The sequence below is a fragment of the Amphiura filiformis genome, chromosome 17 (genome assembly GCF_039555335.1).
Source record: "Amphiura filiformis chromosome 17, Afil_fr2py, whole genome shotgun sequence".
Taxonomy (NCBI): Eukaryota; Metazoa; Echinodermata; class Ophiuroidea; order Amphilepidida; family Amphiuridae; genus Amphiura; species Amphiura filiformis.
Genome location: NC_092644.1, coordinates 353,370 through 374,194, shown reverse-complemented (window position 1 = coordinate 374,194; position 20,825 = coordinate 353,370). Strand labels below are relative to the sequence as shown.

The 20,825-nt window shown below is 34.4% G+C and overlaps 1 protein-coding gene across 1 annotated transcript in view; it reads left to right on the top strand.

Annotated features, from left to right (window-relative positions):
• LOC140138288 (receptor-type tyrosine-protein phosphatase T-like) overlaps positions 1-6,379 on the top strand; it is a 28,613-nt gene extending 22,234 nt beyond the window's left edge. Inside the window, exons 24-28 of the mRNA XM_072160201.1 lie at positions 473-604; positions 3,431-3,591; positions 4,155-4,290; positions 4,510-4,586; positions 5,476-6,379. Of these exons, the coding sequence (XP_072016302.1) occupies positions 473-604; positions 3,431-3,591; positions 4,155-4,290; positions 4,510-4,586; positions 5,476-5,500 (531 nt within the window). The 3' untranslated portion in view covers positions 5,501-6,379. The remainder of the gene's footprint in view (positions 1-472; positions 605-3,430; positions 3,592-4,154; positions 4,291-4,509; positions 4,587-5,475) is intronic.
• The last annotated feature ends 14,446 nt before the right edge of the window (positions 6,380-20,825 follow it).

The following is a 20,825-nucleotide window of genomic DNA, read 5'->3' as shown; positions in this document are numbered from 1 at the left end:
GGCATATCAGCAGTAGCATTCGGCATAGCAGCAGTAGTATTCGGCTTATCAGATGAAAGGAATACAACCATTAGCACACTTTTACAAAGGGTTTTCAATAGATGCAGGGAAATGTATACAACGTAAAGTTTGGTCAATGCAAACATTAAAAAGTGGGAATCCCGGTGGATTTATGTGTGGTCAAATCAAGAGCTTCACAAGATATTAAGGAAAAACGTAACACAACAGCGTACCTTGATTTGTCTACATGTACACTCTTGTCTTTCATCGGCGCTTTTGTTGTATGCGTAACAACTGAATACCTGGAGCAATATTATATTGATGCTACTCTCAGATGTACCGAAATCATATTAAACCATTTTAAACCGCAATCATATCATCATTCCAAAATCGGTGTACGGTGTCAAGGAAAACATTGTATTCCCACGTGTAAGAACTAAATGAACATTGATTTATTTTATTTACTTTTCAGACTATGGCGAAGTATTGGCCAGAAAGGTCCATGAGCTTCCATGGTCCACTAGCCATCCAGTTTGAGTCGGAAGCCGAAATGACCCATGGGATAATCTATCGCACGTTTAAATTGAGCAATAAGGAAAAACCGGTAATCTACCAACTTATCTATATGGTCAATTCCAGCCAAAGCGGGCCAAAATTCTCTCTGGGGGCCATTTTGAAAATATTTTCCTTTTCAATTCTAGACTTATCAAATGAGACGATCATGTCTAGTGAATCATCAGGTGGAAGTGCCATCGGATTGCAAAATAACTTTTCTTGCTAGACCAAATAAAGTGTTAAATGCGAATATGCATGTTACCCACGAATTCAAGCATTTTTTCACCTGTTGTACGCCATAAAATTTCACTTTCTTTAATATCTTTCAATATTTTATGTGTGACTCATATACACTAGAAATCGGTGAAGACTTTGAACATAAAATAGAATTTTATTACATATATCTACAAAGAAATATTTTGGTTATTACAAATTTTAAGAAAGAACCAGGTGTACAGTTAAGATTGTGTCAATTCTTCGAACTCTTTCCAAAGTGGCTGTCATTTAACATTACTGTATTATTTCGAAAGATTAGAATAAATGCTTCATATAAATATAAAGTTAGATTTTGTATCTCGTCGCAGGATGAGGATCTCGGATGGATTCGTGGGTAACAGCGTCTGGAAAATAGCAATTCCTATTAATCTTTTTTAAATAAAAATAAAAAATACTTTTCCGTATGTCAATAATTCAGGCTGCAATGGCACTAAAATGAATTTTAATCAAAATACAGACTACATGGAATATTTAGAATGGATCTAGTGGCATTTTGGGTATAAAAATTTTGAGAATAATGAAGTTGCCAAATTTAAATAGACAGAGCAAACAGTTTTTTATTATTATTTTAGTAAAATCATTCCATATTTTCATGCAGCAATATTCTATTAACTCGTGTTTGACAGTTCCTATGAACTAAAACACTATCAATACATTGTTAACTATAATTTAAGTAGGGATTCGTGGGTAACCAAAATGTTCGTGGGTAACACGTATTTGAAGGTATGTATTGGTAAGCGGCAAAATAGAAAATATTACAGAAGGTTGGAAACCACCATGCGGTTATTCCTCCATTGTGTTTCAATGATTCCTGTTTCTCTAACCAATTGCATTTACCCAAAAAATGGTAATTTAGGATAATCAATCAAAACTTCATGATGCAGCTTCAGTATACCTTCAAGAGGACGCTATTAAACAGGACTGTTTTGGAACCTATTTCGCATGTTTTCAAAATGTTAAGATGCATAAGAAACATATCATTTACGAGTAAATCCTTGGATTCGTGGGTAACGCCGAATTCGTGGGTAAAGCTATAAGTACTATAGTACCGTTTGGGGTTTGCGTTTCTTAGGTGTATAAACTGTAAGTACTGTCAAAATTATAGCATAATCATGGCTTGAATATGGGCTGATTTAAACTTAAAATAAACAATCTCCTTATTTTTCAAGGTTAGCATCTATTCGGGATTCGTGGGTAACAAAAGTTTAAACCGTCGTAGATTCTTTTTTAAAGAGGTGAACGTATTTTTACGATTTACAATTTTAAGCGCTTGTCAAACTAAATTCAGTGTCCAAAGTCATTAAATGTTAATTTAAGTTATGGCAATTATATTTGCTGGACTCGTGGGTAACAGTTCATACGTGGGTAACGTCAAATTTGATTTTATGTAATTTTATGGGTAAAACGTATTTGCATAAAATAATCACTTGGACCTCAGAATTATAGAACGAAACTTCGTTTCATGATATAGTCATTTATGGCATATTCACTTAACATTTTCAGAACGATCATTTTATTTTTGATACGCGGGTAACAAAATTATTAGCCAAATTGACTTAATGGCCTCTAGAGTCCACAAACTTTGGTGGAATTCAATCGTTTTTACATATGATGAGAGATCATGCAAACGTCTTTCTAACGGTAATAATTTCATTTTGATTGAAGGACATTCAATGACATATATGGTGCTTTATCTTTGAATTCGTGGGTAACGCCAATTCATTTAAGCTATCATAACTTGTCCCCTGGTATGACTTGCTAGTAAAGGCCTATATGCACAAAGAGAGCACATTGGACGTGACATGATATGCTCCATCAATAACGTGATTTCCTTTATTAATGACATTTTGAAGTGGAAAGTTAACATAGAGAGAATTTTGTCCCGCTTTCGCTGGAATTGACCATATACCAAAATAATGATAAAGAATTTAGAAGTAGGCCTATTACGGTTTAGCGACCCATAAATTGTATTCAGTTGTGTTCATATTTTGTTTTACTTGAGAGCAGAATGAGAACACATTATTTGTTTAATATGGAACTCTGCGGTCCCAAATATAACTTAGTCGTTAAAGCTGGAGCGGCTTAAGAGACATTGCTTTTACCAGATTCCAAACTAACTGAGAGTTTTAGGAAAAGGATTGAGGGCATTAAACCGCGACCATTGCCTAATTAAAATAAGGACAAGAAATAACATAATAACTAGAAAGTAAAGTTATACTTTTACGCTGCTCAAATTTGGTACAATTTTACATCTACATCTGTGACGTCATCGGAGGTGTCTCAACAACATCACTAGCAACAACAAATCTTCAGAGCAATAACATCCGCTGAAGACGCCGGTTGACCTGGTGAAAGCACTCCGGTGAGTGTACAAAATTTGAGTAGCATAGACGTATCATTTTGCACTCTATTTATTGTTAACCTCGACGTATGAATATACTGTACATCATTACATAATTACTATTGATATATTCCTTAGAGCTGCTAAATAGTATTGAGTTAATTAGCCTCTCAATAGCGGTAATAACACCAGTACCAAAAATACACTGCAAATCATTGTGCACTATAATGATCTATTGTTTCGTTTGACCTTTTGCAGAAAGAAGCACCGCGTGTCATACGCCAGTATGTGTACCCAGATTGGCCATTGGATAAAGAAGTTCCGACCAATACTAAATCAATCTTGAATCTAATCAATGATGTAGAGCAATGGCAGCAGGAGACATCCAATAAAGGAAAACCAATCACCGTCCATTGCATGTAAGATAAGCAAGAAAATTATGGGGAGTGGAGGGTGGGAAAATGCACAACATGGTTGGACGGATGAAAGTAATTTTATGACGATCACACAATGCTCTTTTAAATAATATTGCGATGCTTTAAAAAGTATGTATGGTTTTGTTTTCCCCTATGCTTCATTTTCATTTTGCAATTTGACATTATAATTTATAATCATTTGCTGTCAACATGCCAATGAAGATACCTGTAGCTTGCCAGAACGAATATAAAAGTGACGGGCATGTTATATATGAATAAAAAACACTAAACATGTTAATGAGATTTTCTTGACAATCAAAGGTAAGAAAGAATAGTTAACATCTCTATCCTCCAAACTAAAGATATATCTTTGCACCAGACACTGCGGTTGACACCAGCGGACTGATTCAAAATGACGTATCTGCTAGGTTTTTTATTTGTAGATTTTGTGTTTTGCTTTCGGAGGAGACTCCTCCTGATTCCGAAAAATATTTAAGACTTACTTTAATACACTTGCCTATAAAACACTAAATAAATATATAATAATATACTTTTTGTCTTTATAGTGACGGTGTAGGTGTCAGCACAACATACTGTGCCCTGACTAGTATTGTAGACCGTTTGAAAGCTGAAGAATGTATTGACGTCTTCCAGACTGTGAAGAGACTACGTATGAACAGATACGGTGCCGTAAAATCTTCGGTAGGTTATTTTTGCACTATGTGAAAATAGGCCAACAAACAAGTCTTCGATTCCTGACTTAGTATCAAAACCGGTTAAACTATGGTATTAATTTAGATTTATTATATAATCATTATAAATTTCTAATATATTTTTTTATAGATAACTATAATAATGACATGAATATCTGGAAATAGTGTTGACCTTTCTAAAAAAATGCTTACTTTTTTCTTATTCTAGGAGCAGTACACGTTCCTGTATGCAGCCGTTATGGAATATATCAACTCCTACAGCATCTATGAGAACTTCTCACATGCGTAATGAATACATTTTAACTTTGTTGATACACCCTATAGCTGATAACCGTTAGTAGAATTCATGTCATCGTACTAACTTGACTATCAAATTAACGCATCACACATTAAAATTAATAAGGGCATACTCGTATGGTGGAAAATAGGAATCGCCCCTCCGTATTGGTTCAATTAAAGGGTTGTTATTCAAATCTTTGTTATCACTGTTAAGGGACGCACCATTTGATTATGAGGCGTGTAGCAAGTTTGGGTCGGGGAAAAAATTTTTTCGAGGTTTTTTTATAATTTCATACATTTATACACAGTTAGGTGGGGAAAGGTTTTTTTTAGTAGTAGTTTTTCAAAAACTTCCTCCCCGAGAATCTAACGGTGCGTCCCTAGTAAATGTGTAACGAGTTGTTCCATATTAGTTGTTTCATATCTCATTATAGTATGTTGATAAACAGGATGGTCCTGAGAGGCTGCGTATATTCTCCGATCTTAAGGTGGTACTACACCCCCTGATAAATTTTGTGATTAATTTTGCATTTTGCTCAACAAATAACTACGCACTGGTAACAAAGTTATGTATATTAAAGGGGCAAGGAATCCAAGTACTTCACTGAAATTTCAGTGATGCAAGAAAAGGGGTTCATTAAATATGTTAATAAATGAGGTACATTCTAGACATTCTAGCGGTAACTCTTTTCTTATCATAAATAACGTACCGCTTGTCTTGAGTCACAGAAATTCCAGTGTTTGGATTCCTTGCCCCTATAATATACATAACTTTTACCAGTGTGTTATTATTTTTGAGAAAAATGCAAAAATAGTCACTAAATTTATCAAGGGGTGTAGTACCCCTTAATACTACTCGCATAAAACTTGTTTTTATCTGATATGTTTCTTATAGGTCAGATGAGAATGGTACCAAATAGATGGATCAGTTCATGACCAGCAAGGTGTAAGCCTACTTAAAAGATGCCAAGTCTTTACGACGACGAGACGTTTTTCGTGGAAAATGTTTGGCGAGAAATAATCCCCAAATCAAACCAATGAATGACAAATTTTTTAAATAATTTGTCATTTAATTTGTCATTCATTAATGTTTCTTTATCAGTCATGAAAATTATTAATTTTGTTATGCTGAAAATAATATAAAGTACTATAAATAGTCTTCCATCATTACAAGTAAATTCCCAGCATGGCAATGACTAAATTTTTAATTTGTCAAACTAGACCACATTTTTGACGATTTATACAACGTATGTACTTTTAACGCATTGAATGTATCATGATTTTACATTGACTATATACTCTATTAGAAATAAAATGTAATAGGTTCAGTAAAATAGAATACTACTACAAGGTATTAAGATTTGTTTGTATACTTGTTTTTGCAAGGCAGGTTAGAATGATCTGATGTACCCAATTTATTATGTTTTTCTTTTGTACCTACTTCATATCTTGATGCATTTCAGAGATAAAGCTAATAAATAATTTAATTTAAGGCGTCCACTGGACACATAAAGCCGTTTTACTTCTCACATTTGGGGGTCCAAGAGAATCCTATGGTGTGTAAGGTTAGTAGGTTTGTGTCTCAAATATAAGGTCTAATAACACAGGTTTTCGAAAATTTCATAAATGGCTGTATTTCTCAGTGAAGATGGCAAAAGATAACAACAAAAAACCCGCTAACTTGATGCATAACTATTCAGTCGAAACTTTAAAACAAGAGAATTGATCAAGTAGTTGTTGGATTATACCAAAATGTCCTAGGGTGGACTTTATTCTATTTAAAGGAGTATTTCGTGATCCTAGCATCCTCTTTTTATGTCATTTTTCAGTAGATGTCCACGAAAAAAGCTTATTCCCAAAATTTCAGTTGATTCCGATTTTGCGTTTGCGAGTTATGCATGATTATGTGTATTACATTGCTCCATAGACAAAATGTGTTGTAGTTTTGTTCTGGTGCAAAAAAAAGTGGGGGAGGCTGTGGATCACGAAATGCCCTTTTAAAATGCAAAACACATTTCACATGCTGTCAATTACATTCCTTTTTATAACTACATTGAGACGTTAGTGGGCAAGGAATGTTATTAATAAATTATTAATAAAATTGTTTCTTTCTTTTGTATTTTGTGTATATTTACGTAGTTCACAACATTAAATAGAGGAGAAATTATTCTACTTTATCTGTAAATGGCTTATAGTGATTTAATGTGACGATTTAGAAAATAAAAACAATGAATAGAAAATTGGAATCATTAATCTTTGATATTTTTGTTTACGTGCTGTTTCCAAGTTGTCGAGGCATTTGTCTTTTATACGGCGCCATGATGGAAGGTCAGGTGAGATGTCAAAGGTTTTTGTGACATCAAATACTACTGTATTTCATATCTTATACCTCGTATGTCCTTCGTATTATTGACAGCAAGCCCTTATTTCTACATTACTATTGCAAAAAGTCATTTCCATATCAAATTAGAACACTTATTTTGAAAAAAGTTTCTGCTGCTTGATGGAATTATAGTAGCTGGAGTAATTCTGTGTGCCGTGACCTTGCTAGAGGGCGTTTGTTCTTTCGTCAACAGGTAAGATTCGCTAAACTTATGACACCTTTACGCGCTGACCTCAATACAAGGGCCGAGTAAGAGCAAGGGGGTGACACAAAATTCAGGTTTGTTCTATTAGCAACGCAAACCTATGAACGTTGGTTTGGTAGCCAGCCAGTGTAGTGATTTTAAAATCTTTAACCACTGACCCAGAGGATGATTTAAGGAAGCCCCATCATGCACTGTAAAAGTGTTATCACGCGAGTTTCAACTGCCACTTAACTTCTCAAATCCCATTGAAGTCTGTGCAAAAGATGTTGTTTTAGAATTCCCCGTGTGTCATTATTGCTTAGTCGATTTCAGATCTAAAGTGGTGTATGCATGAAGGATAATTCACACCTTCTGTAGATAACATAAAATGTGAAATCGACCGACATTTTGAATGTGTTTTTATTGTAAATATATCAGTCCAAATTCAAATTTAACCATTCACGGTTATGCAGTGGTCCCGGGCAGTGGTGTCATGTTCACTCACACAGTTGCTAACCGCAAGTTGACCCCAGTGGAGTGCCGAGAAGTGCTTAAATCATCCTCTGCCACTGACCTGACCTACAGCACGTGAAGCGTCATATTCGTTTATGTTTATATCCTCGTGTGATAATAAATGTTACTCCAGTTATAGTGGTCGGACGTACACGTAGTTGATTACCGGTCTAAGCATTTTGTTTATAAAAACAAGTAAATGTTATTATATATTAGGTAGTTAACTTAATAAATATTTACTTTCTTGACCTGCGGGGCCATTAAACTGGAACTCCATTAGTAGCAAGTCCTTACTATAGTTTACGGCCTCAGCCGGGCTTCCTGCCTTGCTGCCTTGATGTTTTTCAAGCCCATTTGTGACTAATTAGGCAGTTTTTTTGATGATATCTTCGGAAATACACTGAGTTGGAACTTCTAATTTCAATATGTTTATGAGAAAAATAAGGCCTTTTACTTGAAATCAATATATTACATGATCATGATGATTATAATTTAAAAGAAAAACACTGTAGACTACCAATATCACGCTGTATAAATGTCAGTAATTCCATTAGGAATAAGTCACATTAACAAAAAACATTTACATGTTCTTTTTTCATAAGTGCTTGAAAGGGATGACATTTTATGTTATATGTTAGTTTTACCGAATTTGATTTTCCAAATATATCAGGTCAACTTCCTTTAACCCTGAACACTATGACATCCCATTGAATCCAATCCAAGAAGGTGCAAGTATTTGATTAGACGAAGGGCCACTTTAAAAGTGATAAACTGACCTATTCAAAAATCCACGGACTAGAACTCTGTTTGAGAGTGGTGGATGGCTAATGTTTTTTTTTTATTTCAATAAAAACAAAAGAAAACTAGAACAAAAGAACTGAAAAATACAATAAAAGTGGAGAAAAATAGACGAAAAAAACTGAAATAAAAATGTTTTAAATAACGATTGACTGAAGAAACTGTGTTGCCTCATTGTTGTGATTGTTGGAATCTGTTCGCCTTGTATAGGTCAGTTTGTCAATCTTAAAACTGTACCTTCATCTAATCAAATGATTGTAACTTCACTTCTTGAGGTCAAGTTGGATTCAATGGGGTGTCATAATGTGCAGGATTAGATAACGTATCTATTACAAAAACTACATTTACCCAAATATAGTTTAGTTTTAAAATTATGATTTTTCGAATACTTTTTCGGCGTAGTATACTTTTTGTCATATCCAGACATTGATTGCAGATTGAACATCTTGAAATAGTAAACTCAGATGGCTCTTGTTTTGTCAGATTAGGGAAGAACATGCCAACCTCACGAAGAACATGGTCCCTGTGTACATCACATTGTCTCCAGTAGCCATATACTTTTAACCGGAACTCATCACCATTGCACCTTTCGCGTAGTGATTTGGTGAACTGCGACCTTAAGTCCAGCATTGTTTGTAATAACTCACGCGACATTGCCTTTAAGACCTAAGGAACTCTCATCCTCCTGTGTGGATGCCCTCGGGCTATGTTTAAATCAAATACCGTAAAACCCCGTCTACAAGCATATAGTGTGCTTCTGATGAAAGCTACATTAATCCAGTCGCAATTATGGAGTTTGAGCAAATGAATTACGGATCCAAGCATATACAAACAAGTATTATTTTAAGACTGATCAATTATATTGGTATATTAACGCTTGCTTCGAATTAATTAAGCTTTTATAAAAAAACACCATATATGCTTGTAGACGGGGTTTTATGGTATGCCTATTATTATTCAATTATGTAGACATATTTTGAAAGAGACACAATGCAAACTAATTCCTAGACAACGGGTAAACAAAAATATCAAAGTATTTATTATTCTAAATTTTCATTTCATTGTTTGCTCTAATTTAAATTGAATTCGTCAAATTAAATCATACACACCTTTACACATAAAGTAGAATAACTTCTTTTCTCTTTAATAATTTAAAATGAGCTACATAAATAAGTACAAAATACAAAACAAAGGCACTTTCTTTTATTAATAGTTAGCCTAATTAATAACAGTTCTTATCACCATTGTCTTAATATGGTTATAAAATGGAATGTAAAAAACGTGTTTTTTATATATATAATAGTATACGTAATTAATTTCATATGTACAAAACTACTCCTGCCTTACTCAAATTATGATCGGCACTATATGATTTGCTCTACAGGATGATCAGCACTCAACTTTTAAAAATCATAACAATATTTTCATATGTGCCAGTGTTCTAATGACTGGCAGTAACAGACTATGCCTCTACACTATCGTACGTTAAGGTTAAGGGATGGGGTATGAACGTTTGGACAGTATTTATTTTGGGACATCAGAGCTCATCAGACATATCGAATTGCATTCTGAATACGAAGAATGTCATTCTGATATCAAATAATTTTGATTTTTGAAATTCGCAATTTAATGCACATTTTATAGCAAATCATTAAAAATTGATATTTTTGATATTTAACAGTACTTGAAGTAAACTTTAGAAATCTGATGATTTATACTTAAAGTGTATGTAGGTGGGATGAAAAGCCGACGATCAATTGAAAATTTTGACCTTTCGTATTGAAGATATGGATTTTTTCCCAAAACACCAAAAAATTTAGGTCTTTTGGGAAAAAAAAATCCATATCTTCAATACGAAAGGTCAAAATTTTCAATTGATCGTCGGCTTTTCATCCCACCTACATACACTTTAAGAATATAACATTAGATTTATATAATTTACTTCGAGGACTGTTATATATCAAAAATTTGAAAAAGTATCAATTTTTATAATTTGTCATAAAATTTGTATTATATTGTGATTTTCAAAAAATGAAAATTATTTGATATCAGAAAGACATGCTTCGTATTCAGAATGCAATTCGATAGGTCTGAGGTGCTCTCATGTCCCACAAAAAATACTGTCGAAACGCAATAAACGCTCATTTTAGATCCCTTAAGGTGTCAATTATTTACAAAACTTGCATATTTGAGATACCACTCATAATAATGTTAAGGACGACACACCCCAACAATGCGTATGATAGACGATTGTACTTACATTACTGGTGTGTCCACCTCACGTAAGTCATTCGATTGAGGAAGCACCGATCTCGATTAAAGGGGAACCAAATGTATTCCGGCAATTTGAATGGGAGTTTTTCAAAATTTTCACTTCGATTAGGGGCACTGTCAAAAATACAACAATAAATTGGGTACTTCAGACCATTTTAACCTTAAATTTTAAAATCAGTATACCAACTTATAAAAAATACCCTGTAGTATTTTATTTCACTTAACCTATTACACTTTACTTTTTATACAAGTATATACAAGGATACATTAAATACGTCTCAACTTAAAAAGTCGTACATGTATTGTAAAATACTACACTTGCCTACATTTAGTTTTGAAGTCGTTTTTGGTAGACATGACATAATCAAGGTTTTTCGTTGCCTTCTTGAACTCCTCTCTTTTGTCGTCAGTTGTGTCCTGTTGATACACTTCATACGTCTCCCCTTCTTTGTTGGCAGCGATAACTCTGCTATATTTATCTGTGGCTGTTTCCTCTGAGTGAGGTATATTTGTCGACCATAATTATATAAGATGTAGCACCTCCAAAGCGGTAAATTTTTAAGTGAAGTCAATTAACTGCGCTGAAAGCATTTTGCAAGCTTTAAAATGACACCCATTTGCTAAAGTTGATCAAGGCAATTATATTTTATTAGTGATAAAGAATTATTGTCAAATTAGTATAGTAAGGTGATAATCTAGTAACGTCATCAGCTAAAGGGTGTATCAAAAAAGTTTTAATGTATTCATTACACTTGTGAGAAGTCCTCATAGATACTGTAGGAGTTGATGTATTCCATAACAGCTGCATACAGGAACGTGTACTGCTCCTGGAATAAATAAAAAAGTAAGCAATTTTTTATAGAAAGGTCAACACTATTTACAGCTATATATGTCATTGTAGTTATCTATAAGAAAACTGCATTAGAAATTCAAAATTCAAAATGACTATAACAAACCCAAATTAATACCATATTTTAAAATCGGTTTTGATACTATGTCAGGAATCGAAGAAATGTTTGTTGGCCTACTTTGACATTTTCAGTGCAAAAATAACCTACCAGAGATTTTACGGCACCGTATCTGTTCATACGTAGTCTCTTCACAGTCTGAAAGACGTCAATACATTCTTCAGCTTTCAAACGGTCTACAATACTAGTCAGGGCACAGTAGGTTGTGCTGACACCTACACCGTCACTATAAAGACCAAAGGAGTATAATATTTTGTTTTATAATGTTTTATAGGCAAGCGTTTTATACTTAGTCTCCTACACCGTCACTATAAAGCCAAAATGGGAGACAAGTGTTTTATACTTAGTCTCTTCTAAAAATAAAATACCGTATCTACAAATAAATAACCAAGCAGATACGTTATTTTATTCGAGAGGCAGATATTTTTGAAGTATCTGGTGGTAATCAATAAGTAGATGCTATGTTTTTAGTATAGAAATGTTGACTATTCTTTCAGTGTTTTTTTAATTATATTTTGCAGTAAAGGGCAACTTGGAATATGTATGTCACTTTTATATACGTTCTGTCAGCCTACAGGTATCTCTATAGCATGTTGATATGAAATTATGATAAATTGTAATATCTATGGCTAACCATATTGTGTGTATTGTGCATGGTGAACGCCATCTTGTTGCTAACAATATCATTCTCTGTCGTTTCACCCTCCACTCCCCATAAATCTTTTTTTCACTATTAAGCTTGGTTATCTTACATGCAATGGACAGTGATTGGTTTCCCTTTATTGGGTGCCTCTTGCTGCCATTGGTCTACGTTATTGATTAGATTCAAGAATGATTTGGTATTGGTTGGAACATCTTTATCCAATGGCCAATCAGGATACACATACTGGCGTATGACACGAGGTGCTTCTTTCTGCAAAAGGTCAAACGAAACAATATATCATTATAATAAGTTACGCCAGGATTTGTACTGATACGGGTTTTATAACCAATTGAGGGACTCATTAACTCAAAAATACTATTTAGCAGCTCTGTACGCTGGCAAAGTGATGTAATAATTGGGTTAACTTTAAATATACCGTGCTACATTGGTACGTTCACGCGATACCTCTGCATTGAACCACATCATGCTGTTCACTCGCACCTGTAAAATTAGTATATTTGAAATGACCGATATTGTATTTAATCTATGATAACATACATACACAGGTGATGAGTGCAACCTGCTTGTAGTGCAACGCGATGTTTCAGAAATTGTGTTCACCTATTGCTATGGTAGTTAATCCGATTATTGGCAGCGTACGATAAGGAAGATATCAATAGTATGATAAATTCTTGTCTCTATTTCAGTACTATATGTTAATTCTTGTCCCTATTTCAGACAATGGTCTAATGACCTCTAACCGTTTCCTAAAACTTTTAGATCGTTTGGAATCTGGTAAAAGTAACGTCCATTAACCAGCTCTTGCATTAATAAATTAAGTTCCATTTTTGACCTCACAGTTCCTTATTTTAAAACCGATATGTCAATGTATTCATTCGGCTCTCAAGTGAGAAAAATGTGAACACAATTTAATGAAATTTATTTGTCGCTAAATCGTAGTAGGCTAAGTTTCAATTTACAATTATTCTATTTCAATTTTTTACCAAGAGTTGATTTATTACCGGTTTTTCCCTATTGCTCAATTTAAACGTCCGACAGATTATTCCATGGATCAGTTCGACTTCCGACTCAAACTGGATGGCTAGCGGACCATGGAATGTCGTGGACCTTTCTGGCCAATACTTTGCCATAGTCTGAAAATAAAACAAAGAAATCAGCAAAAAATAATATATATATAATAATAACCATTGACTTTGTAATAATGAAGTCTTAAAAGTATTACAAATTATGATGTTATGAATACGGCACAACATGGAGAACATCTATATGATATTGATCCGGGTAATCGGTATAAAAGCACTGATGAAAGCACTGATGATTGTTACAAACCAAGGTGCGCTATTATGCTACGAATTTTCTTTATACCTTGTGAAGTTCTTGCTGTGATCACACATCAGTTATTACATTTATAGTTTCTATAATAATTATATACTGTACCATTTGTACCCTGATGTGGCAGTAACGTCAGTGCGCATGTTATTGGGTGGGTGGAAGCTCTATAGTCCGAAGGTTCTTTAGTCCGACGGTTCTTTAGTCCGAAGGTTCTTTAATCCGACGGTTCTTTATTACGAAGGTTCTTTATTCCGACGGTTCTTTATTTCGAAGGTTCTATAGTCCGAATTTCAAAAAAGGTTCCCTAATCCGAATAATAAAAGAGGTTCTTTAATCCGAATTTTAAAAGCGGTTCTCTAGTCCGAATATGAAAATAGGCTCTATAGTCCGAATTTTAAAAAGGGTTCTATAGTCCGAATATAGAAATAGGCTCTATAGTCCGAATTTAAAAAAAGGTTCTATAGTCCGAAATTGCAAAACGGTTCTATAGTCCGAAACGGATACCGTGTTCTTTAGTCCGAATTGGTAAACGGGTTCTATAGTCCGAATTTTATTTTTATCATTTGTTTCAGTGTCAAATCATCACTTGTTAAATATAAATCCGCTGAAGTTTAACATGGTTGGTTTCTCTGGATATTTTTCGTAGCATACATTAACGTTCACCTTTATTCTGGTGATATTTTCTTCATTTTTATCCGTTTTTCATTTTCGACCCGTTCAGGGTAGACCCTGAATACCCGTTTCTGGCCATTTTTCAATCCGAGGGCCTACTTTATTAAAAAATTGTGTTATGCAACTTGTTGGGCGATCCAAGTTCATGTATAGATCTCAAATATTTATTTAAGCTATAACATGCCTCTCTTTTTTCCACAGAAAGGCCAACATATCTCTAAAAAGATTTTTGTTTTTACCGGAATCCATCTACATTACATCGTCATTACATCGTGATTTGGTGGTGTGCGCCCTTTTAATAGCAGTAGCGTCATATTCCGTTTGCCATATAGGCCTACTCTGCTTTAGTATTATCTAGCTAGAGGGCGCAGTATATGTTAATGTTTTAAATATTCGGACTATAGAACCTTTTTACTGATTCGGACTAAAGAACACGGTATCCGTTTCGGACTATAGAACCGTTTTACAATTTCGGACTGGAGAACCCTTTTTTGAATTCGGATTATAGAGCCTATTTCTATATTCGGACTATAGAACTCTTTTTAAAATTCGGACTATAGAGACTATTTTCATATTCGGACTATAGAACCCTTTTTTAAATTCGGACTATAGAGACTATTTTCATATTCGGACTAGAGAACCGTTTTTAAAATTCGGACTATAGAACCTTCGAAATAAAGAATCGTCGGAATAAAGAACCTCTTTTCAATTTTGTTTCGGACTAGAGAACCTATTTTAAAATTCGGACTAACGAATGCTATGAACACGTGTTCGGACTAGCGAACCTTCGGACTAAAGAACCTTCGGATTATAGAACCTTCGGATTATAGAGCAGTCCCCATTGGGTGTAGCTTCCAATCGCTAATCGCTATCGTTCACACGCGCTTAAGAACGCCACATAGATGCGATCGCGAAACTGCTGGCTCAACGCATTGACGTCACTGCCACATCATGCCGAAAATGGCGTATGCTTATTTCCTTGACAAATTGTAAAAGTGTGCTGATGGTTGTATTCCTTGCATCTGATATGCTGAATACTACTGCTAATATGCCGAATACTACTACTGTATATATTGTATTCCTTGCATCTGATGCCGAATACTACTGCTGTACATTACCTTATCAGTCGTATTCAAAGGGTTGAGCATTACAATTGTGTAAGAGTTATAATCATACATCATTCGCCATAAATCTCCCACTGTATTTGGTAGCGGCATTTGCGTTGACAGGAACATATTTTTACGATTGTGTCCCTATTTAAGAATAGAAAATAAACTTAAATTGATATAGGAATATAGAAGACATGGTATCACAGTAGCTGAACGTATAGCCAATCGTCAATCTGATATCACTCCATTGGTTTCGAAGAGTTCCGTAAATAGCTCTGAAAAGAGCTGTTTGAATTACACATATTGTATATAATTGCACGTGTGTAGTATGCTAATACTACTAATTTCAAAGATGTAAAATAATCTAAATGATTGTTAAACATTTTAATCGAAATGTAGATGTACATTAAAATTTAACGAATTATCTGTCCATAACCCAAGTCCTTTAATATTTGAAATCTTCAACATTTAGAGTTAAGTGCGTTAATTGTTTGAATAAAAACCTGGTCGTCTTTTTGGGTATTTAGGAAGATTCTAGTCGTACGATGTTTTCCTTTTTGTTGTTTTGATTCTTATTACACAACATCAGATTGACAATCGTTCTGTTTTCGTATCTCAATAATATGAATATTGCCTCCACTTATTTTCAAAATTATGCCAAGCCTAATCGTCGGTCGCGTCACATACGGTACTATTCCAGATTTTTGATTTTTTTGTTGAGAAAATTGCAGCAATATGTTTTGGAGCTCTTCAAATCCACCAACTTACAGACCTGAATTATTTCAAATTAATGAGATATAAAACTTTGATCTATTTGCTGGTTTTTCTTAATTTAATGTTTCACATACAGCGCTACGACGTAACTACTTTTGCCCATTCACTAGTACGTATATCACATGCAGATCTATAAAGTGAACAACTCATCACATACAGATCTATTCGGAACTTATTTTCGTTCGTAACAAATACATGTGCGCATTACATAGCGAGACTTTGGCATAATATAGCGACACAATAAAAAATATTGTTTTACATACAGAGCTATAAGTTTAAAGGTATATATTGGAATGTCATCTTTCCCTGGGTAAGATCTGACACCAGACCAGCGCATGGCCAGAGGGTAACATGAGTAGGTTTGTTTCACCTTGAAGGCAAGGATAGTCTTGCTAATATGGGCTAACTTTCCCCTAGGCCATCCAATATGCCATGAATTAGTAGGACTACAACTGGTATCTGCTGGTCAGTTTATACTCCTATTTCCACATCTGTTAATTTTATATGTGCCTTTAACACCATACTGAACAATTTTATTTGAATGATAGACGTGTCAATTTCACCAAAATTTCACCAAAAAGTTCCAAGTTCTTCTTCATAAATACCTTGCCGAGGAAATTCTATTGGGAAATAAGTAAGTATGAAACCAAATCCAACAACAGAATTTTCAATCACGATTGATTTTCTCGAAAAGTGTGTTGCGTCGAATAGATCAGTATGTGATGCCACCGACGATATGTCACATACTGGTAATTTAAAATGTAAAGTACTCACATCTAGGCATGCAGCGTTAATGTAGTTTGTACTGCCATCGGTTCCTTGCGTAATCAGGTACGGTCGATACTTGTCCACTAAATCGTTAAAACAAAAACAAAAGATGACTACGTAAGGGTTTTTAGGTAGTTATTAAATTATCATGCTCTTTGTTTCAAGTATATATATCATTAAGGCATTTGAAACTGGTTCAAGAATCATCGAAACTTTCTTACCTGGTACAAGATTTGGAAATCTATTCTTGCTAACGTTGACAGGGTCCATACCTCCTCGCTTCGTGACACTCCGAGGTGCCTTGGTTAATCTCTGCAGTTTCTTTACAAGCCAAATAACAAATAGAAGGGTTAGTGATAGAAGGCCCAATCTGCAATAGCTGCCAGGTGCCATATTTTTAAAATGTGTAATTGTCAAATGCTTATAGGGTAGCTATTGCAGATAAAGCCTGCTTGCACTAACCTCTTGATATGAGACAGATGTAGGAAAATGACAATATTAATGATACAAAAGTATATGTAGCAGCTTTACATGCTTATTTTCCATAATTATGATGTCTTTATTACAATTTTGATGCAATGTTGCTTTGGCGAATAATATTAGTAATAATAATGATAATAATGATAATTATACATTTATGTATTTAAACATTATCGCCACATTTTAAAATGAATTTCTTTCCTATATTTTTCTAAAACTACTACATTTATTATAAGTACCTCAAATTCTTGTTGTAATCCAGATCGTTTGGTGTTTTGATTCGTTGCTTCCAATTCATGGTATTTCTCATGGAATTGTTTAGCGGTTAACAATGTATTGCCACAAACTATTTCCTCCACTAATGCATCGTATATGAAGTCATATTGTTCCTGTTGAATAAAATGCCGCAAATGATCAAACTCTCATCGAATATCTGTATTTTCGAGCCACAGATAAAAATACTAGTTTGCGTCTGACGTCACCTGTCAATCAAACTCATATTACAAGTTGTCGTTATGATCGAGTTTCTGAACGCGATGGTAAAACAGCACGACTTATGATTAATTTTGCACCTTCAAACATACAAACCGTCTCAAAAGTTAGGTCTTGGTAATGTGAAACTTCTTTCCTGATAGCACCATCAACAGTGCCTAGAAAAGTTGCTTTTTAACCTTGTAAAAGTATCATAATTTTTCGCCATTTTCTGTTATTCTTTTCTGAATCAACCTTCCTTTTACGGGCTGCTAACCAATCAAGGGTCGTGGGGAGTTTGATTGACCGTGACGTCAGACACAAACTGCTCTTTTTAATTCAGTGTCGGATTAAAATACCGCACACCATCAAATTCAGTTTGCCAAAATAATCATGATAATTCACAGAAATCGGCATGCCCACAAAGAGTTATAAACAGCGCAATTTAATGATGTAGGATTATGCGTCGTAATAATTGATTGACAAGTTAGATATAAACGGCTCGTATATGATTGCAGATTTACCATGCGTTACTATTGTAATTTCCTATTTATTTTCATGGTAACTATAGATGGCGGCTCACCATATTCATAAATTGGGGGGCCAAGACTAAATTGTGTATAATCTGTGTCCGAAAAGATTTGGTCACAGTTTTGCCATTGAAAACCGGTGTTTCCGAGGTTTCCCGATTGTGGGCGTGGCATGTAGATTTAGAATCGTTCCACGGTGTGGTAATACCATAAAACAGATATTTTCTAGAAATTCTATAAACGCTAAACCAATTGCTTTATAGTATTTTAATATTTTTCGCCCGGATCTTAACAAGTATAAGCCCTGCAAATTATGGCTCTTGGTCCTTTCGCGATGGCCGACGCAAATACTCATTATATCGCGTAAAACGGACTAGGGTTACGCGCTGCTGCATAGCTTGTTCAGAGAATGAGGTGCAGATATTTTATGAATTGATTTAATTAGCCAATACGGTACTTACGGCAGTCTGGACCATCTTGATTCGTTTTTGACGCATGTCTGAGACAGTCTTGAAGACGTCTACTTTTTCCTCATATTTAGCTTGCTCCAACAGGTTCTCTATTGCTATGAATGTTCCTGTTCGACCAACACCAGCACTATTTGCAAGGAAACAACGGTTAACAAACAAAATTGTAAGAATTTAAAATGAGATTATATTTTCTTTTCCATGGGCCTCACGCTACAAAAAATATTACACAATATAATACATAATATGAATATATAAATACAATTCGATGTGATAAAATTTACAACTTATTTAATATAGTGGGATTTAAGAAATACATAATTGATGAAATTCCATTTCTTGGTCTAATTGATCCAATTCACGCACGTAGTCAATAGTGGACAGAAATTTGTTTCTTTTCATCTGGGCTTCCAACTTACCTACAATGTACAATGATTGGATTGTTTTTCACCTCTCCAGTTGCGCGTCTTACCATCTTGATAAAATTCAGGAGTGGAGTGGCGTACTCTGGGGTTCCGTGATCGGGCCATGTGGTGTAATGATAATGCTTGATTATATGAGAGTCATTGTCAAACACCTGAGCATGATGGGAGAGAACATACATGAGCGTGATCACATGTGTTCTTACTTTCCTGACAAGGGTGGTGGTTTTGGAATGGAGTTTTTCACGCGGGTGTCGATTGCAGACGACATGTTTCAAAAAAATTTAAATTCACAAATTTCATAAATGTAAATTGTCATGACCATATTTGGAATCAGCTTGAAAAATGCATTAAAATGAGTACAAACAAGCCTAGTATTGGTTCAGTAATTCTTAAGAGAACATATTTCCAAACTTCAACTTTTTCCGTTGAAGCGCATGGCTAGCACGCAGAGTTAAAGGTGTGCGTCAAAGTGTTGACGTTACTGGCTTGGTGAAATAAAAATGCACTACACCTTTTATACTTATAGTATGGTACTTTGGGCTTTAACTATCTTTGTTTTATCCTTGAATCCTTACAGTGATTAAACTCAAAATAAATATATATATTTATATTATAGAAACACCCGACTTTTTTTTTTTTTGGATAGAAAGGCGAAAAGCGCCATTTTATGTTGCTTTTTTATGTATTACCTTCCTGACTTCAAAATGGCGAACAGTATAGTCTGCTTGTACATCTTCAGATATCATGGTTACCACAATGTCGCTATAGGTTTCACTTTTTTGAAGTTCTTCTGGCCAATATTGTTTACACTTAACCTGTTACAAAATGAAATGAAATTTTCTTGAATAATTTGGGTTGAATGAAGCTCATAGAAAGTGCAGAAACTGACCGCGTAACTGATATTTCAGGCAGAGAAACGTCTTCATTTATAAAAAAAAATCGTCTGGACAGTGCAGTTGAGAAAGCTCTTGATCCGCCTGACTATGAAATAAACTGAAAATGTAGTTAACCACTCATAGCGAAGGATTTCAGGAGAGTGGATAGAATGAATCGCTCTCTCCCATTTCAGTGGGTAGAATGTATTGTTCTCTCCAGGTACCCAGCAAACACAAAACGACATTATTAGTAAAAGGTTAGAAAAGGTTGCCAGAAAATCTTTAAATGTCGGGTTATATATTATGGTATAAAACGTTTTCATAAAATTCAAAAACATTTTTGAAAATTTACTGCAAAATATTCTTACATAATGTTATTAAAAGTGTTGACGAAATGTTTGGCAAAACATGATTGCAACAGATATTTTATAATAACATTTGCACAACATGTTCTTATAGTTTTCATGACTTTTATAAAACCATACATTTTATGTTATTAAAACGGACATACCTGCCTTTGCGGGGACTTGAACCCCAGACCTCTCGCTTGTCGAGCGA